This window comes from Molossus molossus, unplaced genomic scaffold, assembly GCF_014108415.1.
Source record: "Molossus molossus isolate mMolMol1 unplaced genomic scaffold, mMolMol1.p scaffold_m16_p_1, whole genome shotgun sequence".
In the NCBI taxonomy this organism is placed as follows: domain Eukaryota; kingdom Metazoa; phylum Chordata; class Mammalia; order Chiroptera; family Molossidae; genus Molossus; species Molossus molossus.
The window spans coordinates 202,447,964-202,469,680 of NW_023425344.1; the positions used below are offsets into that span (position 1 = coordinate 202,447,964).

Genomic DNA, 21,717 nt, shown 5'->3' on the forward strand with positions numbered 1-21,717 from the left:
GTTCAGTTCCCACTAAGGGCATGTACCTCGGTTGCAGTTTGTCCCGGGCCCTGGTTGGAGTCGTGTGGGTGGCAACCACTCGATGTGTCTCTCTCACATTGATGTTTCTCTCTCTCTCTCTTCCTCTCTCTCCCTCCCACTCTATCTGAACAAAAAATGGAAAAATGTCCTTGGGTAAGGATAAAAAAAACAACAAAAAAATCCACAAACATAAGAGTTACCTCATTTTAAGGTTCCCACACAGGTTTTTGTTTTTGTTTTCTTTTTTGATATTTGTTCAGATAGAGTGGGAGGGAGAGAGAGAGACAAACATCGGCATGAAAGGGACACATCGAGTGGTTGCCACCCACACAACCCCAATCAGGGCCAGAAACAAACAGCAATCGAGGTACGTGCCCTTAGCGGGAACCGAACCCGGGTCTCTCTGGACCGCAGGCCGATGCTCTAACTGCTGAGCCAAACCGGCCAGGGTAAGGTTCCCACACAGTTTTATATTTAAATATTATAATTACATTCTTGACAGCTGTAAGTCTGGAGAAATTATGACAGTTTTCGGAGTTCATTTTGTGGTTATTATAAAGATTATCTGAATATATATGAAAGCACAAAAACATTATTATTCTTAAAAATAAAAAATATTTTTCACTATAAAATGAAATCATGTTATTGAAATACAGGGTGGAGCAAAAGTAGGTTTATAGTTGTGAGTACATAAAATACAGAGTTTATTCTTATATTATTATTTATTAAGTACTGTATTATTTTCCATACGGATAACTGTAAACCTACTTTTGCCCCACCCCATATAAAAAAGAAAGCAACTACTTATAATTCTTACTCCCTTAACAACTGTTAGTGACTATATATTTTCTTCTAGAACATTTTTCTAAGAAGTTTATAGAACTTTAACTATCATTTATATATTTAATAATCTGTTCACTGAATACAGATTTACTTCAGCCCTATTATGTGCCAAGCATCGTGCTTAGCTGCTGAGGATACAGTGATATACAGGGCAGACAGGTCCCTGCCCTCAGAGCCTACAGTCAACAATTGAAAAAGTAACTACAATTCAGTATATATGTGTGTGTTTTACTAATCATGACTAACTCTCATAATCTTTGGCATATGTCTACAAATTGCCAATAACTGGTCAGCAGGTTGATAAGTTTTGTTTTTTATCTTCCTCACCCGAGGACATTTTCCCATTTTTTGTTCAGGTAGAGTGGGAGGGAGAGAGAGAGGAACAGAGAAAGAGAGAAACATCGATGTGAAAGGGACACATCGAGTGGTCGCCACCCACACAACCAACCAAGGCCGGGGACAAACTGCAACTGAGGTACATGCCCTTAGCGGGAACCAAACCCGGGTCTCTCTGGACCACAAGCCGACGCTCTAACCGCTGAGCCAATCCGGCCAGGGCGACAAGTTTTTTAAAATAGATAACTTGTATATATATAGCTCACATGGATATCACAAGTGGACAGATGTTTCTATTATCTCACATTTGCTATTAAACACAGAAACCCTAACATTCCTTAATACTACCAATTCTGTAAACCTTCAGAAAAATCAGCACTTTCTCATATCCTCAATTTACAGAAAATTCTATCCTTATTACCAAAATAAGTACATTAGAAAGTCACATACCCTGAAGATATCTGATCTCTGGATTAATGCCATGAGGGAGAGATAACCTCCATAGGACCAACCATGGATGCCCACACGATCTAAGTCAATGAAATCATATTGAGAAGCGAGATACTGGAGTCCTTCCACCTGGTCATCAATTTCTATTTGTCCCTGTCAAAAAAGGGAGAACATTTTACTGATACTAATGAATAAAAGTCTCACCATAAGAGTGTTTTTGAAGCTAATAAATGGTTTCACTAAAATACGAGTAGTTTTTTTTTTTATTATTAGAGCTCATTATCAGTTGAGATTCTATTGCCCGAGAAACTTTTTTTTTAAACTGTATTTAGAGATAAGAGCCTATAACTTCTGTTGCTAGCCTGCCTTAGCATTTAGTTAACCCTTAGTCATAAAGTTCTTTCCTACTGCAACCCAAATGGTCCCGTGCCTTATGGGTATTTCCCACTTCCATTTGTTCTGTTGTCTGCTAAGAGTCAGCATCTTCCTTGTAACAAGCCTTCCCATACCCAAAGACAAGAAATTAGCCCCCTTAAGTGGTTGACTAATTTCACTTCTCTTTTTTAAGGAATCATTCTTGAGGCCTCATCCTCCTATCTCCCCAGTCTACCTCTAGGAACTGAACATACTATTTCTTTAAAGTCCTATTAAGTCCTAATTCCTACCACCACCACCCTATCTGTATTACTAGGCCTGCCAGTGACCACAATCTCACTTCACTGAGCGAAAAACAAAAATAAAAACAAAAAACTTACATGAGAATACAACATAAGGTCAAAGAACTGGCTGTGGGAGAAAATCCCCATGTCTTACTCAGCATGTCCAATACACTGGCAAACACAGTAATTGCCTTACTGTGCAAAAGGAACATCGGATTCTCATCATTTCCCAAAGCAGCAGAAAGGACATGGGGCATCTCTAAAAGGTAGCATTTAAAGCTTCCTGTAGAGAGAAAGAGGCTTGTCACAAGGAAGGCACTAACCAGTGGTTTCTCTCTTCACAGAGGACAGAACAAATCTCAATTATTCCTCTCAATAGTATACAGGATGCTGAAAGCTAAATGGTGCTGTCTTCTGGCTAAGCTGGACATACAAAAAAGAAAGAGAGGCTATTTCTATGTAAAAGTGGTTCTATCTCAGCTCCCCATCATTACACACAAGTAGACATGAGCTAGCCTAGTGAGTATCAAGTTGCATCTTCCCTCCCACTCCCAAACTCTAACACTATAACATACACACTCTCATTCATCCACAGCCCCGTCCCCAACTCTCTCTCTGAAATTTCACACCAAACAATGCACCAGAAAATGTGTCTTTAAAAGAAAAATGTTTGTATGTTCACACACCATTTTATATTTAAAGGCGCCTTCAAATTTAAGCCCTCGATGACAGGATCCCCTGTTGTCTATCACTACAACCACATAACCCAGAGAGGCTAGAGTATTCAAACGGAAATACTTGACTCCTTTAAAGCGATTATTCACCAACTGCACCTGAGGAAGAAATACAACTTCAGTAAAATTTATTATACAGTAGCATACAAAAGCATAAGACAGGCAGGACACTGTGAAAAGTAGAAAGCTTAAATTTTAAATATTACTTTGCCTTTTAAATGACATTTTATTTTCTTGTGGGCAAGAACACTTAACATGAGATCTACCCTTTTAACAAAATTGTAAGTGTACAATATGGCATCATTAATTACAGGCCAATGTCGTACAGATCTCTAGAATGTACTCATCTTGCATAACTGGGACTTATGCCCATTGATCAGTAACCACCCGATCTATTTTTAAATTAACTTAAATCTTTTGATGTTTATGTTGCTTCTTTTCCCTATGTGGGATGGTTGCTCTTGAACCTGCAAGGAGCAATCTGGCCCCAGATTTCTCCAAGTCCACAATTCTTTGCCTCCAATTCTTTCATGTCCAAAGACAGGGAACCACCAACACATCTTTAGGTAGGAGGGTACTTCTTTCTTAACTTCACACTTAATTCAGGGCAATTACTGAGCAACTAATGACTTTAAAACTATAACCTAGATATTAATTACATTCAAGACAAGAGATTTAACACACTCTACAGAAAAAAGTTAGCAAAATGATTATTACTTCTACCCTGTGTCATTCAAATGGTAAAGACAAGGATAAATAGATCATTTTCGTCCCTATCCATCTCTTCTGGAATTGTCTCTGACCAGTAGCAGGAAAATTCAGTATTTTAATAAAACACTGTGACCAGTCCAACTGCTTTTTCCTGTTAATACAAATTAGTGCAAAAGGCGGAATAATTATTATATACCTTTATCACCCTAGAAACTGTACTTCAAAATGACTAGAAAATTAAATGTAGTTTAGTGTTTCACGAGAAATAAACTATCTAGTCAAAAGAGGATTTTAATTAGTGGGCAGAAAGTTATCAAAGTTCAAGGTTTGGTGACACTGAGATAAGATATTAAACAACAACAACAAAAACCATACTGGTAAATGAGAAAAAAAATTTTCTCTGGCTGAAGCCAATGGGAAAACTAAGTCAGCCAGGAATTAAACAAGAATCAACATTGGCCCTGGCCAAGTAGCTCAGCTGGTTAGAGCATCATCCCAATATCCCAAGGCTGTGGGTTTGATATGTCAGGGCACATACAAGAATCAAACAATGAATGCAAACATAAGTGGAAAAATAAATCAATGTTTCTTTCTTTTTCTTTTTTCTTCTCTCCTCTTCTCTCTCTTTCTCTCTCTCTCTCTCACAAGTCAATCAAGCTCTGGCTGTTGTGGTTCAGTGGTTAGAGCATCAGTCTTGGGTTGGATTCCTGATCAAGGGCATGTACCTTAGTTGCATTTTTGATCCCCACCCCCAGCAGGGGCCCCATGCGAAAGGCAACCAATCAATGTTTCTCTTTCTCTCTCTTTCCCTCCCTTCCACTCTTTTTAAAAATCAATTTATTTTCGCCCTGGCCGGTTTGGCTCAGTGGTTAGAGCGTTGGCCTGCGGTCCTGAGAGACCTGGGTTCGGTTCCCGCTAAGGGCACGTACCTCGGTTGCAGTTTGTCCCCGGCCCTGGTCGGTTGTGCGGGTGGCAGCCACTCGATGTGTCCCTTTCACGTCGATGTTTCTCTCTCTCTCTCTGTTCCTCTCTCTTCCCCCCACTCTACCTGAACAAAAAAATGAAAAAATGTCCTCGGGTGAGGATTAAAAAAAAAACAAAAAAAAAAAACCAATTTATTTTCTAAAAATTAATTGAAAAAATACCCTCCAGTGAGAATTAATAAAAATAAGTAAGTGAGAATCAACACTATCTTCACTCAATAAATAGCTACTGAGCATTTAATGGGCTAGACTGAGGTGGAGGTGTAGAGAATCTCTTCTTTTTGAACATTTGGATGTTAGTATCACTAACAACTGTCAAACTGGTCTTTCTATTTCTATTCTTATCCTATCTAGTCTGTTCACACAGTAGCAGAGGAATGTTTTCAAAATGTAAATTAGAGCCCTGGGTGGTTTGACTCAGCAGTCAGAGCCCCTGCCCAAGTACTGAAGGGTCATAGGTTCAATTCCCAGTCAAGGGCATGTACTGGGTTACAGGTTTGATCCCCGGCCCTGGTGGGGGTCATGTGGGAGGCAACCAACTGATGTGTCTGTCACATGGATATTTCTCTCCCTCCTTTCCACTCTATCTAAAGAGCAATGGGCCCTGGCCGGTTTGGCTCAGCGGTTAGAGCGTCGGCCTGCGGTCCAGAGAGACCCGGGTTCGGTTCCCGCTAAGGGCATGTGCCTCGGTTGCAGTTTGTCCCCGGCCCTGGTCGGTCGTGCGGGTGGCAGCCACTCGATGTGTTCCTTTCACGTCGATGTTTCTCTCTCTCTCTCTCTCTGTTCCTCACTCTCCCTCCCACTCTACCTGAACAAAAAATGAAAAAATGTCCTCGGGTGAGGATATAAAAAAAAAAAAAAATTAAAGAGCAATGGAAAAATATCCTCTGGTGAGGACTAAAAAAAAGGGAAATATCAGATATGATTTTGTAGCTTAACGTAAGGAATTTGAACTCCTTACCACTGCTTTTGAGACCCTTCATTATCTGGCCTTGGCAATTTCTCTGAGGACATCAACATCGATATCGCATACCATCTCCTTTCTCTCTTTTTTTTCCATTTTATTGTTCAGACAGAGTGGAAGGGAGAGAGAGAGAGAAACATGGACATGAAAGGGACACGTCGAGTGGCCGCCATCCGCACAACCAACCAGGGCTGGGAACAAACTGCAACCGAGGTACATGCCCTTTAGCGGGAACCGAACCCAGGTCTCTCAGGACCGCAGGCCAATGCTCTAACCGCTGAGCCAAACCGGCCAGGGCACCATCTCCTTTCTTATGCACTGTTATCAACTATTGATTATAACCCCAGGACCTTGACCTTGACATATACTGTTTTCTCTGTCTGGAATACTCTTCCCTCAGATCTTTAATGTGGCTCATTCCTTTTCATCCTCTGTAGAGATCATCCATGACCTTCCTATCACAACTTCCATTTTAGTTATTTTGCCATCCTCTTTCCGAAAAATTATTCACAGCACTTCCATTTATAAAGTTATATATATTTTTTGTCTACTTATTGTGCACTGTGGTATCCTCAATGCCTAGAATAGTACCTGGTGCATAACAGGAACTTAATAAACTATTTGCTGAATGAAAAACAAAAATAGAATGATGTTTTCTCTTCCTACCATAAGAGGAGTTTGATGGCAGAGGTGTGTTTTTTTAAAGGAAGGGAGTTGAGAAAAGAAGTACTAGATATAAAAGAACACAAATATGAGCATTTAAAAAAATGACCTCACTTCCTTGCCTGCTGTTATATACAGATGATGGCCTAAAATGTCTGATATGAAAGATTTCTCCCAGAGCTGTGTTTCTGCCTTTGCAGTCTGGAGGCCTACTACTTCTAGAAAGAAGTACTTAAACATAATGCCCTTTGGCACTGAGAATTCAAAAGTTCCTTCAGAATCAATTCTTTTTTAAAATTTTTTTATTCTCACCTAAAGATATTTTCCCATTGATTTTCAGATAAAGTGGGAGGGAGAGAAAGAGAGGGAGAAACACCAGGTGAGAGAGACACATCCACTAGTTGTCTCCCACAGGCAGGACCCTGACCAGGGCAGGGATTGAACTGTAACCAAGGTACACACCCCTGATGAAATCGAACCCGAGACTCTGGTGGGATGAAGTGTCAGAGGCATTCTACCATGCAGAGTGTCCTAGGGAGATTTCCCTGCAAAGCCAGATTCTCCTATGGCTCACCAAATTCGAATGTTTTCAAAGAACACTTTGAGACAGGAATTATTTCTTTAAGTGCAAGAAAGTACAGTTGTGTTTATAAAGTACTCCAAAAAATTAAAAAATGTTGTTTTAATTGCACTAAGATATTTTTTTATTATGGTAAAATATCTATAACATAAAATTTATCATTTCAACCATTTTAAGTATATAGTTCAGGGGCATTAAGTACATTCACACTGTTGTGCAATCATTACCACTATCCATTCCCAGAACTTTTTATCACCCCAAACAGAAACTCCACACCTATTAAATAGTAACTTCCTATTTCTCCCTCAGTCCCTGGCAACTTCTATTCTACTTTCTGTTTCTATGAATTTGCTTATTCTAGGTACCTCATACAAGTGAAATAATACAATATTTGTCCTTTCGTGTATGGCTTTTTTCACTTAGCACGATGTCCTCAAGGTTCACCCATGTTATATTTTTTAAGGCTACATAATATTCTACCATATACCATATTTATTTATCCATTCATCTGTCAATGACACTTAGGTTGCTTCTACTTTTTGGCTACTATGAGTAATACTGCAATGGACACCGGAGTGCAAGTGTCTGTCCAAGTCTCTGCTTTGGGTATACACCCAGAAATAAAATTGTTGGATCAGATTGTAATTATATTTAACTTTTTTTTTAAATCCTCACCCAAGGACATTTTTGCATTTATCTTCAGATAGAGTGGGAGGGAGAGAGGGAAAGAAAATTGATGTGAGAGAGACACATCGACTAATTGCCACCCATGACCCCAACTAGGGCCAGGGACAAACTGCAGAGTCTGTGCGTGCCCTTAGCAGGAACTGAACCCGGGTTTCTCTGGTCCACAGGCCAATGCGCTAACTGCTGAGCCAAACTGGCCAGGGCCTCTTTAACTTTTTAAAGAACTGCTATATTGTTTTCCATAGCGACTGGACCATAGCTCTCCTAATGGTTATAATGTGGTATCTCACTATGGTTTTGATTTGCATTTCCATAATGACTAGTGATATTGAGTATCTTTTCATTTGGCTTAGACTTTTAAAACTTAATTACTAATATAAGGTGTCTGTTAGTCTTAAAATTTAGATAACCAGATAGTTTTTATAGTGTTTTTCACATATTTCATGTATCATTTCTTCATTGGAAAGGAAAAACACCCTTCTTACTTAACCTTAATATGAAAATAATATAACAAAAAATACAAAGCTTCTGAGAGTGTACAGTAATTTCTCTTTTGGGTTTCTTTCTTTGTATCAAGCCTTTTTTTTTTTTAATCCTCACCTGAGGACATTTTTCCATTTTTTGTTCAGAGAGGGAGAGGGAGAGAGGAAGAGAGAGAGAGAGAGAAACATCAATGTGAAAGGGACACATCGAGTGGCTGCCACCCGCATGACCAACCAAGCCTGGAGACAAACTGCAACCAAGGTACGCGCCCTTAGCGGGAACCGAACCCAGGTCTCTCTGGACTGAAGGCCGACGCTCTAACCGCTGAGCCAAACCTGCCAGGGCCATATCAAGCCTTTTTAAAAGTTTACAAAGATTTGGCTTCAAGTTTTTAACAAAAGTCTAATTTAACATTTTCATAATTTATGTGTAGATAACCATAATACAAATGTGAATGATATTTGTTTGTAAAATATACTTAACAATGGCAAAGTGATTTAACCTGATATAGAGCATCAATGAGTTTATATGGCTCATGTAGTTACTTTACTTTTATTTTTTTTGGATGACTTGGAATCTAGATATATTTTCAGAATCTAGATATATATATTCTAACTTCTTCATCAGCTGAATGTAAGATATATAATCAAGAATAAATATTTTGCCCTGGCCGGTTTGGCTCAGTGGTTAGAGCGTTGGCCTGCGGTCCAGAGAGACCTGGATTCGATTCCCGCTAAGGGCACGTATCTCGGTTGCAGTTTGGCCCTGGCCCTGGTTGGATTGTGCGGGTGACAACCACTCGATGTGTTCCTTTCACGTCGATGTTTCTCTCTCTCTCTTCCTCTCTCTCCCTCCCACTCTATCTGAACAAAAAATGGAAAAGTGTCCCTGGGTAAAGATAAAAAAAAAAGAATAAACATTTTAAAAATATTCCAATTACGTAATTCACCAGACCAAAATACTTTACTCTGATAGACAATAGAATCTACTTAATACTCACATTCTAATATTTAATACAGAAAAAGAAAAATCAAGATTAAACCTTTACAGTGCTGAATAGTATGTACAGCAGTTGCCTTAGCTAGCTAATAAAAGTATTCTAGTTTGCTTAGGAGATACAGCCTTAGAATGAAGAGGGGGAATTCATCAGGTTACCATGGCTTTCTAAAAATAGCAGTTGAAAGTCTTTTTATTTACCAAGAAATTAAATTATTTAATTTCATCCCCCCCAAATTTCTTTAGATAGAAAACAACACAGTTACCTACTGACATGAATATTCCATTCTCCATGACAGTTATAGTCCTTATTGTAAACTAAGAAATTGATAGATTTACAAATTAGCCATCTTAACAAAACCCAGCTTTCTGAACTCCTAAACTGCATAATTAGAATATAATGCTCAAATTTTAACTTAAAACAATTGACTAGACATTTAAAAAACAAATCACATAAAAAAGTATATATATGTAATAAAATACACCCACCTGAGGACCACCATATATGAACAGCACAGTGGGGTATTTCTTTCCAGGTTGTAAATTATGAGGTTTGTAAAGCATCCCATACAATGTAAACCCAGTAGTACTTTCAAAAGAAAAAATTTCTGGAGGGGTATAGTCAGGAAGAGGACCTGCAAGGAAATAACATACAGAGTCTGTACGAGAAGTTGTTGTAGGAGCTCTACAACCTGAGAGCAAGGAAAAGATAAACCCACAGGCTCACACACAAATAATTGACCATTCCCCTTTCAGGTGATAAGCAAAAACTTAAGTAACAATATTTATCTTTAAAAAAGAAAACATAATGAACATATCAAATTACCTATTTCAGAAATAAACATACAGTATTCTGAATAATCCTTACAGCCTAGGAGGTATTTATGTGCAGAACTATACAAATACTTTGTGCTTGGTTAGGTGTAACTTATTAAAGGTTAATACATGTATCTGATTAGAAACTGAAAGCACAAATTTAACCTCATCAATTTAACTTGATCAAGGCAGGTGCTCAATAAACATTTATTTCTGACTATTAGAGAATAAACCTAACTAGAAGCCAGAATAAAGAAAGTCATGATCAGTCTTTGGTTTACCAAAGTTATACAGATCTATCCTAAGTCTGTGTGTACTCGACATTACGGTTTAAATAGAAACCATCACCATATTACAAATTCTGCTTGTGCACATTAGAATATATCTGTACCCTGTGGTTTTGTACTAATTCTTAATCCCTTAGCACATACTATGCATGGAAATACTTAAAAAAAAAAAAAAAAAAAAAAAAATTAGGGCCCTGGCCGGTTTGGCTCAGCGGTTAGAGCGTCGGCCTGCGGTCCTGAGAGACCCGGGTTCGGTTCCCGCTAAGGGCGCGTATCTCGGTTGCAGTTTGTCCCCGGCCCTGGCGGTTGTGCGGGTGGCAGCCACTCGATGTGTCCCTTTCACATCGATGTTTCTCTCTCTCTCTCTCTCTGTTCCTCTCTCTCCCTCCCACTCTACCTGAACAAAAAATGGAAAAATGTCCTCGGGTGAGGATTTAAAAAAAAAAAAAAAAAAAAATTAGGGGATATAGTGGATTAAAAGGTAGATAAAATGAGTCCATTTTTTTTTTTTTTATGTTTAGGAAATCAAACATTTTAAAAACAGACCATTCACAGCACTCTTCACTCCCATACAGAAGAAGAATTATTTTATTAAGATGGCCATTGCAAGTGATTTTTAAAGGTTTAAGAAAGTTGCCCGGCCGGTGTGGTTCAGTGGTTGAGGCTTGACCCATGCACCAAGAGGTTGCCAGTTTGATTCCCGGACAGGACACATGCCCAAATCCCCAGTGGGGGCATGCAGGAGGTGGCCAATAGATGTTCTCTCATCAGTGTTTCTATCTCTCTCTCCCTCTGCCTTCCTCTCTCTCTAAAATCAATAAATAAAAAAACATTAAATAAATAAATAAGTAAAAGTTTAAGAAAGCTACAAGCTGGTTAATTCCCTAAAGCTTCAGCTTCAATGCTCAAAGATTATTACTAGTTCAGGGCACATTATCTTCAAGTTCATTTGTTTATCAGGGAATGCATCCATAGTAAATAGCTTCCTGGTTGATAAACTGAATAGTGGCTATTTTAGTCCTGTTTTCAAAAAGGCCTTCCAGACTTGCTCCTGCCTAGAGTGGAAGGTAACCCATATTACTCAGTAGTTGACAGAATAGGAGGGGTGGGATCAATCAGAAACCCAGCAGCTTAGGAACAGGTGGTAGTGAGAGATGGGAATGTAGACATATTACATAAGTTTTAGAATACCAATGTATTATATTACTTAAGATCAGGTTCAAGAAAATGAGTACCTGCTGAATCCAAAATGGTGGCCCAAAATTCCTTTGTTTTGCAAGTTGGGTCATCTTCAGGACTTGATAGCTTGTAAAGGGACACAGAGTGTGGATTCTTCTGGTTACTGTACTTACTTATAAAGAAGTCACAATGCTAAAGAAAAAAGAAACAGTTAATTTTTTCCCAGGGAACAGTAACAAAGGTTATCTGCTCCTACATCTGCAGTGATGCCACTGAAGAAGTATGAGTCTGACCATTTAATGTACATACACAATGCTGAAGTTAAGGCTAAACTTTTGAAAGTTTTTCCTAAGAGAATCAGGCTTCTGCAAGCCAATTTCACTAATTTTCATCTTACTCAAAGAAGTATCACAAGAGTAGAGGTTTTTTACATGACAGAAAACCCTTTTCAAACAGGGACTTAATACCCGGCTCATGCAGCAAGAGTGGGAAAAGCCACGGTCGGTCAGCCTTGTCACTTCTCCAGGATTTACATAACTGACCACGTACAGATGATGTTCTAAAGGAGAATCTTTGGTGCCTTCAAAATATACCAGCTTTCTGACTTCATCAACTTGGATCTGACAAAATAACAACAACATAAAATCAGTGTTAGCATGACCATGGCAAGGTCAGTAATTCACCCAACAATTCCCAGTTTTCTTCAGAATCACGTGAGTCACCCTTTGACTTGTGCCTTTTTATTTATTTATTTTTAATTGTTATTTTTTCCATTTATTTTTAGATAGACTAGAAGGAAGGGGGGCGGGGAGAGAGAGAAATATTGATGTAAGAAAGACACATCGATCAGTTGCCTCCCACACAACCCCAAATGGGGATGAGGATCAAATCCAGGTATGTGCCCCTGACCAGGAATCAAACTCGCAACCCTTTGGTCTGCAACCAATGCTTTAACTACTGAGCCAAACCAGCCAGGGCGACTTATGCCTCTTTTAAAATATTTATTTATTTATTTATTTTCCTCACCCGAGGATATTTTTCCATTTTTTTGTTCAGGTAGAGTGGGAGGGAGAGAGAGAGAGAAACATCGACGTGAAAGGGACACATCGAGTGGCTGCCACCTGCACGACCCAACCAGGGCTAGGGACAAATTGCAACCGAGGTACGTGCCCTTAGCGGGAACAGAACCCAGGTCTCTCAGGACAGCAGGCCAACGCTCTAACTGCTGAGCAAAACCGGCCAGGGCTTATGCCTCTTTTAAAAAAAAAAATTTCCGCCCTGGCCGGTTTGGCTCAGCTGTTAGAGCATCAGCCTGCGGTCCCCAGAGACCCGGGTTCGGTTCCCGCTAAGGGCATGTACCTTGGTTGCAGTTTGTCCCCGGTCGTGCGGGTGGCAGCCACTCAATGTGTCCCTTTCACATCGATGTTTCTCTCTCTCTCTCTCTCTCTCTCCCCCTCCCACTCTACCTGAACAAAAAATGTCCTCGGGTGAGGATAAAAAATAAAAATAAAAAAATAAAATAAATAAAAAAAAATTTCCACAAATGTTAATAAACCTGTCCATTTTGTTTACGACTTATAGCTAAGAATAGATTATGCACAGAAGAAAAAAGGATGTAAGAGTTGCACAGTATTGGTAGAGAGTTTCCTATATGGTCAGAATATGTGCTTTTCTTAAAACACAAGAATTAGTCCATGAAAACGACAACTCTCTACAAGAAAAATAACAGCTATATTGCAGCTTAGGTCAACCATTCATGTACAATTAACAGAGTCTAATTTTACCATCGTATATATTTCTTAGTGCAGTATTATCTTAGTACTTTTTGATCTTTTGTAGAAATCTATAAAAGTGTTTTATCTATTGGGTTGGGAATAATTAAACTCAATACTAGTTACAATACTGGTATAATTTATAAATAAGTATGTATAAGATCTTTTAAAAAAAATATGTTTTTATCCCGGCTGGTTTGGCTCAGCAGTTAGTGATGGCCTGAGAACCAAAGAGTCGTGGGTTCAATTCTGGTCAGGAGCAGTGCCTCAGTTTCTATTAGATCCCTGGCCCTGGTTGGGTTTATGCAGGAGGCAGCCAATCGATGAGTCTCTCTTGTATTGTTGTTTCTCTCCCCCCACCACTCTATCTGAAAATCAATGGAAAAATACCCTCTGGTGAGGATTAAAACAAAAATGATAAAAATATGTTTTTATTGTTTTTTAGAGATAAGAAGAGAGAGAGAAACATCAATGTGAGGCAGAAATATAGATCGGCTGCCTCCTGCACAAACTGCTACCAGGGATGGAGCCCAAGACCTGGGCAATGTGCCCTGACCAGGAATTGAACTGGTGACCTTTCGGTACACAGAAGAATGACACATAACCAAATGAGTCACATCAGCCAGGGCTGGATAAGATCTTTTAAGTCTTCATTCAGAACTCAAAAAATTTGCAAGTAAATTCACAGATTAATTTATTTAATATTCTCCTCAACTCACAAGATTTTAAATAAATGGCTTTTATTTTTTTCTTTAAAAAATCTTTTACTAGCCTACTCAAACAAGTTTAGTAAAATTCATAATTTTTCATAGACCAAAGAAAACAGATACATTTCTAAAAGCAAATTAAAATAAAAAATTGTATGGCCCTGGCTGGTTCGGCTCAGCGGTTAGAGCATCAGCCTGAGGTCCAGAGAGACCCGGGTTCAGTTCCCTCTAAGGGCACGTACCTCGGTTCAGTTTGTCCCTGGTCCTTGTTGGTCGTGCGGGTGGCAGCCACTCGATGTGTCCTTTTCACGTCGATGTTTCTCTCTTCTCTCTCTCTCCCTCCCATTCTATCTGAAGAAAAGATGGAAAAATGTCCTCGGATGAGGATAAAAAAAAAATTATATGTTATTTATTGATTTTTAGAGAGAGAGAGAGGGAGAGAGAAACACTGATCGGTTGCCTCCTGCATGCTCCCTCCCGCCCCCAACTGGGGATAGAGCCCACAACCCAGGCATATGCCCTGACCAGGAATCAAACCAGTGACCTCTTGGTGCATGGGTCTACGCTCAACCACTAAGCCACACCAGCCAGGTTAAAAGCAAGTATTTCTAAATGCCACGTTTTCTTCAGGAAGCTTCTTCTTCATCATTAAACATTTTTAAGCACACATGGATACAAAAATAAAGCCACTTTAGATTCTATATATGACATACACGAAAAGGGTACGAGTGATAGGCAATAGCAGAACAAACATTTATGAAACTTCACAGGTATGTGTTAATCTGTGCAAAAGGTTGGGACTGGTTCTGCTCTTGACCTAGTAGTTGAAAATCAGGCCTTTCAAATTTGAAAAAGCAACTGGTTAATTCCTCACCCCCTACTTTGATGGTTCTTTTCTTTATTTCAAGTAACTACTTTATTTAACAAAAGTATTAGAATCACATGAGGGGCTATTATGCAGAGTCCCACCACCACAGATCTGGTTTAGGAGGTCTGGGGTGGGCCCAAGAATTTGCATTTCTAAAAAGTCCCCAGGTGATGCTGATGCAATGCTGCTGGTCCAAGGACCATACTTTGAGACTCACTCCTCAAAAGTAAGGGGCACATGGACTTAAAAGTCTTATATCCTTACTCAATTATTGCCACTAGGAATCTTTGGGTGGGAGCAAAGGTAGGAAAAAAGTCACTTAAAAAGAAATAGCTCTGTCCGGCCAGTGTGGCTCAATGGATTGAGCGTCGTCCCAGACTGAGAGGTCTGGGTTCGATTCCTAATCAGGGCACATGCAAGGGTTGTGGGCTTGATTCCTGGTGAGGAGCATGCAGGAGGCAGCTGATTGATGTTTCTCACATCACTGTTTCTATCTCTCTTTCCCCCTTTCCCTCTCAAAAAAATCAATAAAAACATACGAAAAATAAAAAACCCTGGACAGTGTGACTCAATGGTTAAGAGCATCAGCCCTTGCACCTAAGGGTCACAGGTACAATTCCTGGTGAAGGGCACACATCTGAGTTGCAGGTTTGATCCACGGCCTGGTTGGGGCTTGTGTGGGAGGCAACCAAGTGATGTGTCTCTGTCACATCAATGTTTCTTTCTCTGTCTCCTCCTCCCTCCCTCCTTACACTCTAAAAAAAACCCAAAAAAAACCAAAAAACAAAATCAATAGCAAAAATAGCCTCGGGTAAGGATTAACAAAGTAAAAAAGCAAGGATAGAGGAAAAATAAAAGAGTAAGAGAGATATAAACACATGACCTAAATAAGCATGACATAAACAAAGAAGAAAGTTGATGCACATATTGGCAAGTAATAAAGACATTTAGGTTGCCCAAATAAAGTTCAGCGCTACATAAATACAATTTTGGGGGTTCCCTAGGTATTATCCAACCATTACACTGCATGAAGTTTATATTAGTGTAATTTTTGTTATCAAAACTTAGAATTCCACAATAAGATTGTTCTCAGTTGACAATAATATCCAAGGTCTCTAAACAGAAAAAACTTTTATTTGGACATATAATCAGAAGGCCATGTGAGTCTCTCAGTGAAAATTAGACTTTAAAGGTTGCCTATGATATTCTATAGTTTTTACCAACAAAAACAAACCTGAGACCTGGATCTTTATTTGGACTATGAGTGACTTCTCTTAGTAGCCAGTATACACAATCCTTCAATAAATCTCCAAATCAATTTGAGGAAATCATAAGCCTTCACTAAATCTTGGTAGTATACATCAACTTAACTGTATGTATCACAAGTATAAAGGATGGAGTGCTTAGAGATCTCATGAAACTGACCACCTAACTGAAAGTTGAAACAAAATAAGGTACTATGAAAGACAAAAGAAAATATTTAGAATTCACTGAATAACCACAGAAAGCTACATGCTGAGAGTGAAACAGGGTGGATTTCTCTCCTTTTCCTATCAGTCCACACTCTGTATAAGTATCTATCACTCGTTGCAGATGGTGGATGAAATTTTAAATTTGTGAGATAAGATGAATAGGTGAATGAAAAAGAATTACTACCTCAGAAACAGTAAGTGTAATTTCTAATGCAGAAATGACACAAATAGTTTGTAAGAGATTTAAAAGTAGTTTTCAAATTGTACCTTAATTTACAATTTTTGCTAGACTTGAGAAGTATGGAGTAGCCCTTTCCTTATTAAGTAGCAAGACAATATTTGAAAACGGTGACCTGTAGTAACCAGCACACACCTAATACCAGGACTATAAAATGGGTGAGATTTTTAAAAATTTTTTTATCCTCACCTGAGGACATTTTTGCATTTATCTTCAGATAGAGCAGGAGGGAGAGAGGGGGGAAGAGAGAGAAACATCGATGTGAGAGAGAGACATCGAGTGGCTGCCGCCCACACAACCCCAACCAGGGCCGGGGACAAACTGCAACTGAGGTACGTGCCCTTATCGGGAACCAAACCCGGGACTCTCTGGTCCGTGGGCCGACACTCTTCTGCTGAGCCAAACTGGCCAGGGCAAATGGGTGAGATTTTTAAAGATACTTCTTTTCCAACAATTTGAATTCTTTTAGGCCCAAACACAGTATTTTCAAAATGCTAGAGTCATATGAAGTTGTACTATTGATTTTTAGTACTGTATACAAAAAGCAGACATTGACCAAACATATCAGCAGAATAAAAGAACATACATTAGATCCATGCCGGCCAAGAACTTCCCATTCACCACTGGTAATTGCTATTTCCTCTTTGACAGGACACTTGAAATCACCTAAAGATAAATATAGTTATAATTCAGTAATTTACACCAGACTATAAGGAAATGAAAAAATAAAGAATAGCATTCTAAAATCTTTTTTTTCCAAAAAGGTACATTAAAAATTTCAAGTTAGAGGTGGTTGGTTGCACAACACTGTGAATATACTAAATGCCACCATTCATTTAAAAATGGTTAATTTTAATGTTATGTAAATTATACCTTAATTAAAAAAAAAGATCTACTGTTATAAAATATCCAAGTTATGAGTCTTCATAATATCCTGGAATAATATGGAATGATCTATGTAAATAAAGTGAAAAAGCAAAATAGACTCTCATGGCAAAGCCAGAAAGGAACTAAAAACACTGGTGTTCGCAGACCTTAGGTTAGACAAAGAAGTCTAATAGTCAACAAGACATTTCTTCTAGAAATGCAACATACTACTAAAAATAAAACAAAACAAAAAACCATAGCCCTGCTGGAGTGGCTCAGTGGTTGAGCATCGACCCATGCACCAAGAGGTCACCAGTTCAATTCCTGGTCAGGCACATGCCCAGGTTGTGGGCCCAATCCCCAGTTGGGGGGCATGCAGGAGGTAGCCAGTCAATGTTTTCTCATCGATGTTTCTATCTCTCTCCCTCTCCCTTCCTCTCTCTCTAAAAATCAATAAAGAAAAAAAAATTTTTTTTTTTAATTTGTAAAAAAAAAAATACCATAAGGGGGAAATTTTAATATAATTGTTCTTCATTTGCCAAAAAATAAATTGGCATTACCATATTAAAGGCCAACATGTCCTATTTGTCTTGATGAGATTCTGTCTTGGTAGATGAGGTTCTCTCACGGGTTTAAGGAGGAGGTTAAAAAGGTAAACTATTTCTCTTTGCCTAGCTGTGCTAACTATGGCTGTGGAAGTGACAGCCGAGGACAGGTGGAGATGGTAAGATGGTAGAGGATCTTAACTAGTCCCACTCAAGTTTTAAAAATGGACTTACTTTCTTTTTCTTAGATATAAAAACTCAACCTAGTACTTTAAATATATATACAAGTCCTAATTGTTTTACATTATAGCCACTTAAGGAAGAAAAGAGAAAGAAGGAGAAAAATAAAGTGGACATTAAGGAAAAGTAGGAAGACTTAGAGCAAGAAAGACTAAGAAAAAAGGAGGGAAAGGAAGAGGTACACAAATTGAGGGGCCCAGAAATAGACACTGAGAGGGAACAGGGTCTAGGTGTTCTGAGACAAATATTAAATGAAGTAACAACAGCTCTTTTAAGTTCCTGTCTGTTTATTATTGTCCCCAAAGTATTTTAGTTAATTAACTACTATTCACAGCTCTCTGACCAGTCTTCCTCACTACACTTCTAAACTTTCTGGAATTCTATAATTGGATTTAATTTCTAAATAATAGAGGAATTGGTAGCACAATTTCACACTAAGGGACACATTAAACTAAGGCTCTCAGGGAAGAAATTCTTCATCTTAGATATATAAGATCTTGCCTGTTTTTTTTTAAATTAGTCTAAGGAAAGGAATAATCATAGGTAGTATTTATTTTGCTAGTCCTAAGATGTAGCTGTTTCCCAAATAAGAATATTCAAAAGGCCATGTTGAAAAAACAACCAACCAAATTAAACACTCAGCAAAGGATTCAAACAGACACTTCTCCAAAGATATTCAAATGGCCAATAAGCACATAAAAAGATGCACAATGTCACTAGTCATTAGGGAAATACAAATCAAAACCATAAAGACATACCACTTCATATCTACTAGGATGGCTATTAAAAAAACAAACACCAAAAAAGCAGAAAATATCAAGTGTTGGCAAGGAGAAACTGGAACACTCACGCACTGCTAATGGGAATAGAAAATGGTGCAGCCACTATGGAAAAGAATATGACAGTTCTTCAAAAGTTAAAATTAGAATCACCATAAGATCCAGCAATTTCATTGCTGGGTATACACCCAAAAGAGTTGAAAGCAAAGTCTCAAACAGATATTTGCACATTCATGTTTATAGCAACGTTATTCATAATAGCCAAAATGAGGAAGCAATCCAAGAGTCCATGGACAGATGAATGGATAAATAAAATGTGGTATATACACACAACAGAATATTACTCAGCCTTAAAAAAAAGACTTTCTGACACATGCTATGTAGACAAACCTTAAGAACATTATGCTAAATGAAATAAGCCAATCAGAGAAGGATAAATATTGTATGATTCCACTTGAATGGGGTTATCTAGAATTGTCAAATTCACAGATACAAAAAGTAGATGCCAGGGCCTGAGGAGAATGAAGGAATGAGGAGTTATTTATTTTCCACTAAATTGGATATTTATTGGATAGTTTCAATTTTGGAAGATGAAACAAGTTCTAGAGATAGACAGATGGTGGTGATGGTTGCATAACAATATTAATATATTTAATGCCATTAAACAGTTAAAAATAGTTAAAATAGTAAATTTTGTTATGTATATTTTATAATTTTTAAAAATGGCTATGTTGAGTCTGTTAAATTACAAATTACAAGTACATAACATAACATCATTAAGTGCTTAGTATTTCAAAATGAATTCTGTATTATTAAAGTAGAAAACTCAACTCAGTTTTTTAAAAAACCCAGGATTTAATGTACCATTTTCACTTTTTCTAGGCTTCTCTATCCATTCTGTATTATATTTCCCAGAAAAAAGCCATCACCTTTTCAAGAGAAATTAACTTCAGCTGACACAAAAATTAATTTCACTATAAATAAACTTCAGTGTAGATGGCAACAGTATTAAAAAACCTTGTATGTAAAAATATCTAATAACTATATGATATTTAAAAAATAGCTTTTTAAATCTAAAAATGATATGGGTTCACTTGAACCAATTAAAAATTACAGTCAAGGCAAAAGTAGAAAGTAAAAATAAGTAACCCACTACCCAGAGATTACCCACTATTAATAGTTTATGATACATCTATCAAGAACTTTGTCCTACTGGGTACAGGCAAGATGGTAGAGTAGATGCCAACTCAACTCCTGGAATGTAATTTTCCAATTAGGGATTGCAAGTATTAAAATAAATATACTCGCAGAAACAAAGCAAAACATCTTTGTCCTATGTCTTTATACATGCACATATTTATTTTAGTTTACGTATTGAGTTTAATAAAGCAGCACTGATGTTTATAAAGTATATAAGAGAGACAATACATTATCCTGTCCCTCCCACCTTCTGCCCCCAACATTTTTTCTTTTTCAAATAAAAAAGGATTTCTTACTTGGGGCAGGTAGCCCACCACTGGATCGTTTATATCTGCTCTCCTTTAAAATGGATGTAATTTTATATAAATGACGAAAACCTGTTTTGCATTCAGAGGCAAAAATAAATTCAATTTCATCTTCATGACTTTGGGGAAAAACATGAAAGATGTCATGGATCTGTAAAATGAACAGCTTAATTTACTATACACATTAATAAAATATACATAAACAATTCAATTAAGCTACAGAGAGATTTCATGAACATACTATGAAGTATAAATAACTGTTGGTGCTACGGGCTATAGTATATTTACAATTATGATTCTGCCTGGGCCTTTCAGGTTTATCTTAATTTAGTCAAAGACTCCATCCATTGAGAAATAAATGTTTCCAAATGGAGATAAAATGCCAAATGCTTTTTTTACTCACCATTTCTCTAATCCTTTGATACATGGCACAAAGCTTAAGGATATAAATCTTATTACAGAAATGATGAGGAAAAAATTTTAACTTTTTTTTCCCAAAGGAAAACATTCTAACAGTTGAAGAGAAAACAGATGTTTGTTTTAAGTGAGTCTTATAAAGCTTATATTCAGCAAGGGAGTGAATGGGTCTTATTTATTTTGTATCTTAAGTTTTTCCCACTAAATTGGAAAAGACAAAATTCAACCCAAATTGGTATATTTTGGTATAGTCTGCCAACCAACAGAGAAAGCCTTTTCTAGACAGGACTCTTATGACCCCCTTAGAGGTACTGATGAGGCTGTGTTTTTCCATATCTGATGTGTCCTGGAACAAAGGAGATGTCATTTCAATGGCATCTACTTTCTATCTACAACCATTTCATTATTCTAGAACCATCATTCCAATTTGAAATGTTAAAACTAAGCAAATAATATCTGTGGTTACTTTGAGTTTATAAATTCATTTTGATAGTCTGCTATAAAACTTTATATGCTTTAGCATGCTAAGATATTTAACCAAGTACAGGAGAACAGGCATACATTTATCCAGATGTCTGTTGTTTCCTCATAGATAATCAGTGGCGTCACAGAGTCAGGCACTGACTCAATGAGTCTCTGTCTTTCCATGGCATCATCTTCTACTGGGATAAATAATTCAGGGGAGATCAACACTATCTGTAGGCGAGTCTGAGAGCGATCTAGCAGGATGGACCAAGCACTATTTAAACACACAAGAGAAAAGCACCAAAAATAAAGCAAGCTCTTAGAAAATGAATATTTCCCTACTCTCTCCCCTAGCACGATATTTCTGTATTAATAATTTTAAAAATTGCTTTAGTATACATTACATTGTTCCTTACAAATGCTAATTAAAAGTATTACCTTATTCTACTT

General features: G+C 37.8%; 1 protein-coding gene and 1 non-coding gene across 8 annotated transcripts in view; both read right to left on the reverse strand.

Moving 5' to 3' along the window:
• DPP8 (dipeptidyl peptidase 8) overlaps positions 1-21,717 on the reverse strand; it is a 63,289-nt gene that overhangs the window by 6,528 nt on the left and 35,044 nt on the right. For 5 of the 7 annotated variants that reach the window (XR_004958964.1, XM_036256934.1, XM_036256940.1 and 2 more), the window contains 8 exons: positions 21,364-21,541; positions 20,377-20,536; positions 17,036-17,115; positions 11,860-12,012; positions 11,449-11,584; positions 9,600-9,745; positions 2,996-3,142; positions 1,651-1,803 (listed from right to left, as the gene is read on the reverse strand). Coding sequence is in view for 6 of the 7 variants with exons in the window: in XM_036256934.1 (XP_036112827.1) it covers positions 1,651-1,803; positions 2,996-3,142; positions 9,600-9,745; positions 11,449-11,584; positions 11,860-12,012; positions 17,036-17,115; positions 20,377-20,536; positions 21,364-21,541 (1,153 nt within the window). In the remaining variant the exon portion in view is untranslated. Of the gene's footprint in view, positions 1-1,650; positions 1,804-2,459; positions 2,593-2,995; positions 3,143-9,599; positions 9,746-11,448; positions 11,585-11,859; positions 12,013-17,035; positions 17,116-20,376; positions 20,537-21,363; positions 21,542-21,717 lie in introns of those variants that run through there. The other 2 variants (XM_036256972.1, XM_036256964.1) reach the window with 2 other exon arrangements.
• LOC118622513 lies at positions 3,486-3,618 on the reverse strand. Its single transcript, XR_004958074.1, has one exon. It is a non-coding gene; the product is annotated as a small nucleolar RNA SNORA38 (small nucleolar RNA).